The following is a 12,189-nucleotide window of genomic DNA, read 5'->3' as shown; positions in this document are numbered from 1 at the left end:
AGTCAGGTCACATGACCTACCTGACCTCATCAAGCAACGTGTGAAACAACCTGATTGGACGTCTTCAGGACCGGAAGTTCCTCATCAGCGTCAATCTTATCCCAAATGTCCGCTTTATTGTGGAACACTGCCCTAAAAGATGCACACTGACTACTTTATTGACAAGTACACACTTTTAATGACAATACACAGTGAATATTTCAATGACAAGTACACAAACACATACAAAGAAACAAACATATATACACAAAGAGAGACAAAGAAAAAACACACAAGGACAAATACACACACACCGAGAAAGACAAACAAAACATGCACACAGGCACACATACAAATACATACACACAAAGAAAGACAAACAAACACAAACATACACACACAACAAAACAAACAAAAACCCACACAAACACACACACACACACACACACACACAAAGATAAACAAACACAAAGACAGACAAACAAAAACACACAAATAACAGACACAGAAATGGACCAATGATAGCCTTTGCTGATGTTGGCAGGCAGAAGAAACTTCTCACCTGATTTTGGCGGCGAGGTGTTGTGTGTTGTCGTAGATATCATGTGACACTTTTGACACATGTGACAGTTGTGACAGCGGAATGAAATCTTGTGTGGCCTGAAAATGATTGACAAGCTGAAGAACTCCACCCACATTGAGCTAACCATTCAAAAACACTCGAGCTTAGATATTTGTAACTCTATATCAGTTATTGAAATCAATATCAACCAAGCAGTGACCAGTAAACAATCAATATCAATCAATCAATCAATCAGTAACCAGTAAACAATCAATATCAACTAGTTATCCGAGTAAACAATCAATATCAAGCAATCAATTATCCAAGTAAACAATCAATGTCAAACAGTGGTCAATAAATAATCAATATCAATCAATCAGTAACCAGTAAACGATTATTATCAATCAGGGACCAATAAATAATCAATATCAATCAATCAGTGAGCAGTAAACAATCAATATCAATCAATCTGTTATCCAAATAAACAATCAATATCAAACAGTGATCCGTAAATAATCAATATCAATCAGTATTAAGAAAACAATATAAATCAATAACTAACAAGTAAACAATCAATATCAATCAATCAGTTATCCAAAAAACAATCAATATCAAACAGTGACCAGTAAATAATCATTATCAATCAATCAGTATCAAATAAACAATATCAATCAATTAGTAATAAGTAAACAATTAATATCAATCAATCAGTTATCCAAAAAACAATCAATATCAAACAGTGACCAGTAAATAATCACTATTAATCAATCAGTATCAAATAAACAATATCGAATCAATTAGTAATAAGTAAACAATAGATATCAATCAGTTATCCAAAAAAACAATATCAAACAGTGATCAGTAAATAATCACTATCAATCATTCAGTAACAAGTAAACAATCAATACCAATCAATCAATCAGTGATCAGTTAATGATCAATATCAATGAATTAGTGACCTGGTTCATGATAGTGTCCAGTTCTACATGGGAAGCAGAACTCGCTGGAACCTTCTAGAAGTAGAAAATATTTGAATCATGTGAAAAGCAAACAAACAAAATGTAAAAAGCATTGATTGATTTGACAAATATTACAGGAGATTATATGATTTTTCTTGACCTCCTCTCTTGCCGAAACAGCTGATGCGTCAGAACGTGATTCAGGCGGGGCGGTAAAGACGTCGCCGGCGGCGCCACTCGTTTCTTCATCTCCAGCTACGTCGTGGATCTCTTTGGCCAAGAAGGCCAAGTCCTTGGCGAGGTCGTGACTCAGCCTGGACAAGGAAACACGTCAGTCCTTCTAGTGCAATGACTGATGGCGGCCATCTTGGCGTACTTGGCGATCTCCGCACTGTGCGTGGACCACTTCTGGTACGGGTCCTCCTCCGTCTCCAAGGAGACCGACTTGGAGCGACTCACGGCGGTCCTGATGCTGGTCTGCGAGGAACGTTTAACTTTCAGAGAAGCCGTGCTGCTTTTGAAGTCTTCATCGGACGATGAGGAGAAGTTGTGATGACCACCTGAAAAATATTTGAACAAACTTCAAAGTTTTTAGGGGCTGATCTTATAGATGCAGTCGTGACCATCTACACTAGACTAGACTAAAGTATCTATACTATCTTAGACTAGCTTCATCTAGACTATTTTAGAATATATCTTAGACTAGACTAGCTTAGTATAAACTATTTTAGACCACACTATCTTAGACTAGACTAGTTTAGTCTTGACTATCTTAGATTATATTTTAGACTAAACTATTTTAGACCACACTATCTTAGACTAGACTAGGTAGAAAATGGATGGATGGATGGAGTGTAAAAATGACTTTATGAGTCTTATTTCATGCTTGGAGTCCTTTAATAATGTGAAAAAGACATATTCGGAAGGTTTTTATGCTCTACCTATGAAAATATTTGATTTATTAATAATAATAATCCTACTTTGCGGAAATCATTATATCGCGGGCAGGTCCCGTCCCAATTAAACGCAAAAACAAGAGAAGACAGTAAAACATTTAAATATAAGTAATAACTTCTACAATAAATTGTTATAATTATAGCAGCGACACAGAACAGAAACACCCTGCAAAAAGCGACTCTTGTAATATTGATGCTAATAATAACGAGGGTTCATGAATGCAACCTCACTGGCTGTAATGGTCATTGGTGCATAATGAGAAAGTGTCGAGTTGTTATTTGTTGTGACTGCTGGCTACCCTAGTAGTGTTTTGATGGATGCTGTTGGCGCGTTAATAAAGTTTTGAAAAAGTACTTTTATCACTACAATACAACTACATTACTTAATACCTAATACTTGTTCAATATCACTCCTACTACATTACTTACGATATATTACTTGTACAATATCCCTAATACTACATTACTTACAATATACAGTATTACTTATACAATATCACTACTACTACTCCTACTACAATACTCACAATATGTTACTTGTACAATATCATTACTAATACATTACTCACAAGACGTAAGTAATGTGCGATATCACCATTAAGCACTTGTTGCAGATTGCAGAGTCAGCATTCATTTAGCAATTATATGAAGCAGTGATAATTTCTGATTATCAATACTTCCGTTGTTATTGGTGACATGGTGGAATTTGTTTTCTTGCCCATTTCTATTTTTGAGTAGACTTTAGTAAGGCTGGGTGATAAGGCAAAAAAAATGATCATGATTAGTTTTTTCATATAGTCAGATCTGTCATGGCCCGGGCGCATTCTAATGCGCATTCATCTGTGCGCTGCGCTGAGCGCACCTCCAAGCCCGCAGCTGCGCACGCCACTCCTGCAGCAGCTGCTCCGGTGCACAGCTGCAATCAATCAGAAATCTGCACACCTGAAGCTGATGAGACGCCGGGCTTCTTAAGCCAGAGCAAACCTGCGTTCCGGGCCAGAACGTAGCGACCTGTTCCCGTACAGTAAGCCGACTTATCTAGCTCTATGCTCATTCTCTCTCTCTCTGTGTTTTCTCCTCCCCATGTTCATATGTCTCATGTTCCCGTGTCATTCCAGCAGCATTCCTCCATCCCTTGATTACAAGCAGTGTGTCTCGTTTCCCCATATTCCCCTCTGGTTTCCAGGCTGCCCCTTTTTGGATATCGACCTCCCGCCTAGACACAGACTTTTGACGCCTCGCTCTTGCCCCTGACCTCCTGCCTGTCCCTGGATCTCTGAGCTTGCCTTGCCCCCTTGGACTTCCGCCTATCGCTCAACACTCCTGGTAACACTCAGTTAATTTCTACACATAGTCACACCATACACATCTTTGGATTAAGTTCACACTTCATAATATTATATTTAATAAATAGAGTTAAAACGACGTCCCTGCATCTGTGCCGTCTCCTTTCTCCCCCCGTACCGTAACAAGATCTCGATTAATGTCACAATTTTTTATGTTATAATAAAAGCGGATTGTCCCGTGCAGTATTACACCGAGTATCGTTGCATCCTTACTGCTTACTACTGCAGTATCTTGTAACAGACAGGGCATGACATTGATCAAGATAATATATGCTAACAGCCGACAACTGTTGTTTTGTTCATATCCAAGATTGTGCTTGCTTGAGGTGCAACAATACAGGTAAACCACACTATAGTCCATACCTGGTTTTAGGGCCACAGTTTCGCTTCTATTTTGGGACGTTTTGTGGGGGTAAAGAGAACAACTTTTTTTCCCTCTCAAAGTTATTTTGTTTTTTTGCTTTTCATCACAAACTTAATTCTGCATTTGACAAAGTATCAGTGGTGTACTGATACTACTATAAGACCTTTATTTCAAATTAACATTCAAATGATACATTATTATTTGTATTCTTTGATTACTTGTACACATCAGTGCTTTTCACCAGTGGTTTGGCAAACAGCAAGCGGTGACCCAGATTGTGGAGTTTTTGAACTCAAATTTTGTTTACTGCTGCAGTATCTTCTAACAGACATTTCCGCCATGTTCAGCTGATCACTATGATCAAACTCAAATTAATCACGAGCATCGATCACAATCATATAATCGCCCAGCCCTAGACTTTAGTCAGCAAATGTGACTTACCGCTGTTGGAAAACTTGGTTCCGCTGGAGCGGGTGGATGTGTTCCTCCCTGGAAGTCCCATTTTGCCCGCTGAAGACTTCCTGCTGTTAAAGGTTGCGTCTGTGTTGCGAGAGGAGAAACCAGACCTGCCCGTGGAGGAAGTCTCATTGTCACTGGGGGTCGTAAAAGAACCTGTCCTCTTCCTTGGAAGCGCTAGAATGTCCAACCTGGACAGTTTCTTCACCTCTTGGGACATTTTTGGTGTAGCAGCAACATGGTCTGAACTTTGAGAGGCCCTGTCCGTCTCTGCACCTTCGTTGTCCGAGGCATCTCCCAGGCGTGCTCGACGCAACATGGACGCTCGAGTGGGACGCGGTGCTGACAGGCTGTTTGAGCGTATCAGAACCTGCATATTCGTTGCTTTGGACATCTTTAAAGTGTCCTCTTTTTGTGAGGGGGAGACTACCATTTTATTCCGACGAGATGTTTGGATTTCCTGCTCAGATTTACCCGCAGATCCGCGGTTTTTGGTACTGCGGCGCGTCTGCAAGAGTTTGGCGGCTTCTGCCTTACTTGTTGCACTAGCGGACGTTTGGTGTCGCCTTTTCTCTGAAAGTCGCTCACGAGCTGACAGCTTTCGTCCCTTTTCCTGGCCGGAAGACACCTTCTCTTTTTGGTCATTGCGCCTGGAACCTTTTTTCAAAGCTGAACCATCGGAGGCGTTTTTGCTACTCAGCTGGCTGACAGTGCTGGCCGTGTCCACATCGGACTCGCCAGATAGCGAATCTTCCTCGTGGCTCTTGGAGCTCTGCACAGATCCAGGAGATGTTGTGTCCTGAAGAAAGGACTCTGTGTCCATGGCATTCCTCTGTTCCAGGTCTCTGATGGATGGGTGACTAGAAATGTGCGGCAGTTTCTTCACACAAACGTTGTTAGTTGGCCCGTCTTTGGTAAAACTCTCCTGACGTGCAAAGGCCGTGTCTTTTGTGGGGACACAGTCCTTGTCCTGGCTTTGGAGGTTTGGTGCAGAACTGTTTGCTTTAATGGTCCTCCTTTGGCCTTCAAGGCTGCTAAGGTGTCGGATCACGACGGTGGTTGGTGGAGTTTTCACGTGAGGGTCAGGAGCCTTCTCAAACTGTGCTAGGAGTCGGACTGGGTCCGGTTTGGTTGGATTGTCTCCAGAACCAATATAGAAGATGGTGGACTTTGCGGATGAGGGCGATTTCTCTGAACTTATGCAAGAATTGAATGCAGCTGGATGGTCTTTGGTTTGCCTTGAAAGGGGAGTGTCCTCCGAGCGACTGGCATCACTCAGTCTGTCAGGATCCACTTCATCCTGGACAGACAAGAACTGGGACACGTTGCCATGAGGATCTCTGTCCACACCTTTGTCATCTCGGTTAGATTCGGGTCGAAGAGACAGGCTGGGGGTGGCACCATCCAACTTTTCAAGGGGAACCTGAGGCAGTCGTCTTTTTGCCCGAGAGCCGGGGTTGGACTCCGAGGCCTCCAGGATCTCGAAGCTGCAACCTTCTGCTTGCTGGCTGACGATGAGGAAGTCTGCGAGGATGTGAAATACACAACTTTCACTTTCAAACATTGTCTACAAATATCAGCAGTATGTGTATTTTCTCTTAAGTGAACATTCAGCTTCGCCTTTAAATGGACATAAAAGTCATGGCTAGTGATAGTGCCAAGGAGAAGTCCGAGCTTGAAAAGCTTCTTTTTGTGGTATAAGTCTGCTGTTTAGGAAGACATGATCTTCTTGGTGAAATACGTAAATAAAATAAATAAAAGTGGCTTGTTCAGAAAAGATGGACAACAAGACTACAAACTATTAAGGCTTTACTTCAACCATAGTAAACTTTACTACATGTTACTGCTGTACTCTTGTACTTAACTCAAAACAAACATTTTCAACTACCAACAATTTACTTATTTTGTGATTTAGTTTTTATTGTAAAAATTACACTTTGAAGATTTTTGTTTAATTAAAAAAATAAAGATGATTGAAGAGAAAAGTGAAGTCATTTTTTGTTTTGTGTCATCTTCGTGTCATCAAGCTATCTTCATGTCATCTTTGTGTCATCTTCATGTCATGTTTGTGTCACCATCAAGTCATCTTCGTGTCATCTTCATGTCATCTTTGTGTCATTTTCATCTCATTTTCATGGCATGTTTGTGTCATCATCAAGTCTTGTTTGTGTCATCATCAAGTCATGTTTGTGTCATCATCCAGTCATGTTTGTGTCATCATCAAGTCATCTTCGTGTCATCATCAAGTCATCTTTGTGTCATCTTCATGTCATATTTGTGTCATCTTCATGTCATATTTGTGTCATCTTCATGTCATCTTTGTGTCATCTTCATGTCATGTTTGTGTCATCATCAAGCCATCTTCCTTTCATATTTATGTCATCAAGTCATCTTCATGTCATCTTTGTGTCATCTTCATGTCATGTTTGTGTCATCATCAAGCCATCTTCCTTTCATATTTATGTCATACTTGTGTCATCAAGTCATCTTCATGTCATATTTGTGTCGTCATCAAGTCATCTTCGTGTCATCAAGCTATCTTCATCTTTGTGTCATCTTCGTGTCATCTTCATGTCATATTTGTGTCATTTTCATGTCATGTTTGTGTCATCATCAAGTCATGTTTGTGTCATCATCAAGTCCTCTTCGTGTCATCTTCATGTCATATTTGTGTCATCTTCGTGTCATCTTCATGTCATATTTGTGTCATCATCAAGTCATATTCGTGTCATCATCAAGCCATCTTCGTGTCATCTTCATGTCATATTGGTGTCATCAAGTCATCTTCGTGTCATCATCAAGTCATCTTCGTGTCATCAAGTCATCTTCGTGTCATCTTCATGTCATATTTTGTCATCAACAAGCAATCTTCAAGTCATCTTCGTGTCATCATCAAGCCATCTTCCTTTCATATTTGTGTCATTTTCATCTCATCTTCATCTAATTTTCATGTCATATATGTGTCATCAAGTCATCTTCATGTGATCATCAAGTCATAGTCGTGTCATCAAGTCACCTTCGTGTCATCATCAAGCCATCTTTATGTCATCTTCGTGTCATCTTTGTTGTCATATTTGTGTCATTTTCATCTCATCTTCATGTCATATTTTTGTCATCATCAAGTCATCTTCGTGTCATCATCAAGTCATAGTCGTGTCATCATCAAGTCATCTTCGTGTCATCATCAAGTCATAGTCGTGTCATCATCAAGTCATCTTCGTGTCATCATCAAGTCATAGTCGTGTGATCATCAAGTCATCTTCGTGTCATCATCAAGGCATATTCCTTTCATATTTGTGTCATTTTCATCTCATCTTCATCTCATTTTCATGTCATATTTGTGTCATCATCAAGCCATCTTCGTGTCATCTCCGTGTCATATTTGTGTCATCATCAAGCCATCTTCGTGTCATATTTGTGTCATCATCAAGCCATCTTCATGTCATTTTTGTATCATATTCGTGTTATCTCTATGTCATACTTGTGTCATTTTAGTGTCATGTTCGTGTCATCTTTGTGCCAACTTTATGTCATCTTTTCAGTTATAAAGATGAAAATATGAATTATGTCATCAGCAACTGGCCAACTTGGCTTTCATCACATTAGATAAACGATAAATTCTAACTATTGTACCGAAGCGCGACAATGGCATACCACTACACTCGACTAAATACATGTGCTATTCAAGAATCGACATTTCTTTTGTGGTTTTGATTTGTGAAGGCATCATCATAGCTAATGTTGAAAACACACAAACAAGAACAAACAAAAGCACCTTCTTGACGCTGCCTTGGAGGAGGTGTGGAGCCAGGCTGGACAAAGCCGTCTGCTAGACTGGCCCAACAGGAAACCCACTTTGGTCCTTCCAGACCTGCAGGTGGAAGCTAAAGCAAGGCTAGTGATGAAGACACGTGGACAACATGAAGGACTCGTGTTGGTTACCTGTGGAAGACATGTTGCGGTGAAGTCATGCAACATTTCTGCAGCGCTAGCACGGTTAGCAATGTTAGTATGCTCCTCCTGGTCTTCATCGATCACAGGTCTCACTGTTCCCGGGAGCAGCTCAGCATACTCTGGAGAGTCGAGGACACCGAACACCTGTCGGAACAAAAGGTTTAGCATTCGTGTCAGCCGTGAAGACTCAAACACTCCAATGAGCTGACCTGGTCGATCATGTTGCGAGCTTCTTCCACCTCCTGGTCCTGGACGTCAGTGTCAATGGTGTAGGTGCCAGCCTCGCTCACGCTGTCGTCCTCCTCGTTCCTCAACAACCTCTGACACCCTTTAGGGTCTCCTCCTGGAACACCCTGGGGTGTCAGAACGAAACCTGCAGAAGGAGGGCTGACCCTGCTGAGGGCGTCTGAGGCGAGGGAGGCTTTCGTGAACGCCGTAGGCTGAGCAGTCTTGACCACTGTGGGCGGGGCTGAGGCTTCTTTTGGTGAAGCAGCAAGAGGAAGCGACACCATCACTGGTGGTGCAGACATGGGTGGAGGTGACATGCTGGCCCCAGTAAGGTAGGAGTCTTGCTGACAGGAGTCTTTCAACAGTTCCACGGCGAACTCCTGAGCAAACTTTGACTTCTTCCCGATGCTGCCGAAAGGCCGAACAAAGATGGCGGACGTAGAACGAGAGGTGGCGCTGGATGAAGCTGACTCCGCCTCTGCCTTTTCTCTCCGCAGAGAGCTCGATCTCTGGGGTCCTCCATAGGCTTGACTTTTTAGGGGCACCGTGACCTGCTGGGTAGGGGGCACATGGCCATGCACGGACGCCGGCCTCTCGCCACCTTTGCGACGCTCCAGCTTAGCCTTCAGGGCGGAGTAAGAGTCTGTGTGGGCGGGGTTGTGAGTGAAAGACTGTGAGCGCTTCTTACGCGGGTTGTCGTCAAAGAACTCGATGATGAAGGCCTGTTGGCTGAGCTGCTCAGGGGGCTCCTGCCTTGGAGGGTCTGGAGGCGTGCTGAGGCACAGCGGCCGCTCAGGTGTCACATGGGAAGCCTCAGGTTGGATCGTGTGCTGGGACTTGCTCCTCCGTCCTTTAAGCAGCGGGTCCTCCGAGTCACTTTGGGTTCCGTCGTCATGGTGATGACCTGTTCAACGACATTAGCATTAGCACTAGTGGAACTAACTGCTGACTTTATTCATGACGTCACCTCTGACCTTTGAGCATCTTGATGTTGATGGCGAGGTCACTCTTGGTGCTGTAGACGTCGTCGCACATCGGCCGCCGCCTCATCATGCTGACATCGCTTTGCACCAGCCAATCCGCCACTTTGCTTTCTGATGACATCACATCTACGGGGGTCGTGCTTCCTGTTTTGGCGGCGGGCGAAGTCTTCCTCTGGCGGGAGGAGAACTTAGTCACGTGGTCTTTGATCTTGATCTTACCGGGACTGCAGTCGTCAAACTCGATGGTGAAGGAGGCGTGGCTCTGCACCACAGGCGGCGTCTCGCTGGAGGGAGAAGCAATGAGCGTGTCCGTGTCCTTGGTGGGGATTTCTTGTAGCTCCGCTTCCATGCTCTTGTGAGGTTGCAAGTCTTTGGTGGGGATCTCAAAGTAGTTGGCCTCACGCTGATACGACGGGAGGAGGCTCTTGCTTTGCGGATCAGAGAGACTTCCGGAAAAATCGTGATCCACGGAGGAAACTTCTTTCTGCAACTCTGAGCAGAAATAAATTTTGGATTTCAACAGACCTCAAACTTTTTGGTAGGTTGTAAGACTTTACCTGCATGAGGTCCATGTCTGCTGTCGGACGTATTAACAGAATCTTCTTCTCCCCACCAGGACGGCTGCCCGTAGAGCGGCGTGGGCCGTGAGGGCGGAGCCTCTGTGGCATATGAGGAGGTAACGTTTGTCAAACAGAAAGTTACCCTTCATCTTGTCAGCTTGTTGCGTACCCTGCGTCAGACTCTTGATACTCTGGTTCTTCTCCATCATGGCGCCGTCCTCTAGCTCCGCCCTCTTCAGACTCATCTGCAGCTGGCTGCTGTACTTCTCATGCTGCAACCACAGGGGGCGCTCATGCTCACTTTCACTAATGACGCCTTTGTTCGCGATAGCATTGGTAACATGGTGGAAACAACTTGATTGGCGATTGCTGGCATGTACAAACTAAGTGCACTTATCGAAGTGTACTTATTGAAGTGTTCATATTGAAGTGCACTTATTGAAATGCATTTAGTGAAGTGCACTTCCCCTAGTATCCTATTTATTTGAGTTCATATGACAGAAAGTTGTGTAAAACTGGTACACCTTCATCAGTGGCCTAGTGGTTAGAGTGTCCGTCCTGAGATCGATAAGTCGTGAGTTCAAACCCCGGCCGAGTCATATCAAAGACTATAAAAATGGGCCCCATTTCCTCCCTGTTTGGCACTCACCATCAAGGGTTGGAATTGGGGGTTAAATCACCAAAAATTAATCCCGGGTGCGGCCACCACTACTGCTCACTGCTTCCCTCACCTCACAGAGGGTGAGGGTGATGGGTCAAATGCAAAGGATAATCTCACCACACCTAGTGTGTGTGTGACAATCATTGGTACTTTGTGTTTTGTTGCTAACCAGGATTTGGCCACGCCTCCAACTGACCTTGAGAGCCTCTTCAGGGACCTTGTGTTGACTTTTCTCCAGCAGGTAGACGTGAGAATGTGCACGCCATTAAGGAAACGACATGATGGTGAGTCTGCACAAGTGGCAAACGCATGTGAAGGATATCGTATCCAAAGCGGATGATGTCGGAGACTTTGAGCGTCATGTACGTCTGGTCGGGAATCCTCAGGTCGTTGACGAACGTCTGCATGAAATATAAAAAAACGTAAAGAAACGGTTTTCCAGGCCGTCAGGACATCACATGACTCACCCCGTTCAAGCTGCCCAAATCCTTGACCAGGTGCTCGTCAGTTGTGGCGTTGTAGTTGATGACGGCATGCTGCTTGTCCACGCTGCGAGACTGCCACAACAAAGACACATCAGCGTCCACACACAGGAAGTCATCGGGTCACCTGACTCACCTGCAGCATCAGTTCGCAGTCCTCCCGGCCCACAAAGATCATCTCCTTGGGGAGACGATGGCGAGTGCCGGAGCTGCTCACCAGGAACCATGACGTCACGCTCATTTTGTCAGGCCCGCAGGTGGGGCGCGGCCCACAGCATTCTGGGAAGTGAGCGAACATCACAAGATGCCCTTCACCTCGCTGACGTCATTGTTGGTACGTTTCAGCCCACCTCAACTGAGCCCCACCCGCTTATCACACCAAGCTCGCGTCAGGTGATAACCCCCCCCCCACACACACACACACACACACACACGCATGAGCGAGCGCGCACACACATTCGTCTCTCACCTCGAAACCAACGGATGCAGCTGAAGCTTCTCGTCGAATTCCAGCCGTGCTGACAGTGTGCACAACGTGTGGGCGGGGAATGAGGGAGGGGGGGAGGGGTCGAGAACGATGAAGATGATGAAGATGCTGATGCATCTGTCTGCTCCTGATTCACTAGACAACACCCGCTGCATCAATTGGCAGTGCGTTAGCCACACACAGGAAGTCAAAAGCCTTCGCTTTCAAAACAA

The 12,189-nt window shown here is 44.2% G+C and overlaps 1 protein-coding gene across 1 annotated transcript in view; it reads right to left on the bottom strand.

Annotated features, from left to right (window-relative positions):
• The window catches only part of cep170bb (centrosomal protein 170Bb), a 14,351-nt gene extending 2,162 nt beyond the window's left edge, over positions 1-12,189 (bottom strand). The window contains exons 1-17 of the mRNA XM_061929516.1: positions 11,960-12,189; positions 11,627-11,769; positions 11,476-11,565; positions 11,331-11,409; positions 11,205-11,263; positions 10,517-10,619; positions 10,345-10,446; positions 9,779-10,279; positions 8,786-9,708; positions 8,565-8,720; positions 8,398-8,506; positions 4,608-6,146; positions 1,877-2,060; positions 1,661-1,814; positions 1,501-1,554; positions 542-639; positions 51-132 (exon numbers count right to left, since the gene is read on the bottom strand). Of these exons, the coding sequence (XP_061785500.1) occupies positions 51-132; positions 542-639; positions 1,501-1,554; positions 1,661-1,814; positions 1,877-2,060; positions 4,608-6,146; positions 8,398-8,506; positions 8,565-8,720; positions 8,786-9,708; positions 9,779-10,279; positions 10,345-10,446; positions 10,517-10,619; positions 11,205-11,263; positions 11,331-11,409; positions 11,476-11,565; positions 11,627-11,731 (4,338 nt within the window). The 5' untranslated portion in view covers positions 11,732-11,769; positions 11,960-12,189. The remainder of the gene's footprint in view (positions 1-50; positions 133-541; positions 640-1,500; positions 1,555-1,660; positions 1,815-1,876; positions 2,061-4,607; positions 6,147-8,397; positions 8,507-8,564; positions 8,721-8,785; positions 9,709-9,778; positions 10,280-10,344; positions 10,447-10,516; positions 10,620-11,204; positions 11,264-11,330; positions 11,410-11,475; positions 11,566-11,626; positions 11,770-11,959) is intronic.

The sequence above is a fragment of the Nerophis lumbriciformis genome, linkage group LG34 (assembly GCF_033978685.3).
Source record: "Nerophis lumbriciformis linkage group LG34, RoL_Nlum_v2.1, whole genome shotgun sequence".
Lineage (NCBI taxonomy): Eukaryota > Metazoa > Chordata > Actinopteri > Syngnathiformes > Syngnathidae > Nerophis > Nerophis lumbriciformis.
Note: the sequence above shows the minus strand (reverse complement) of the source record. Positions and strands in the feature narration are given on the sequence as shown.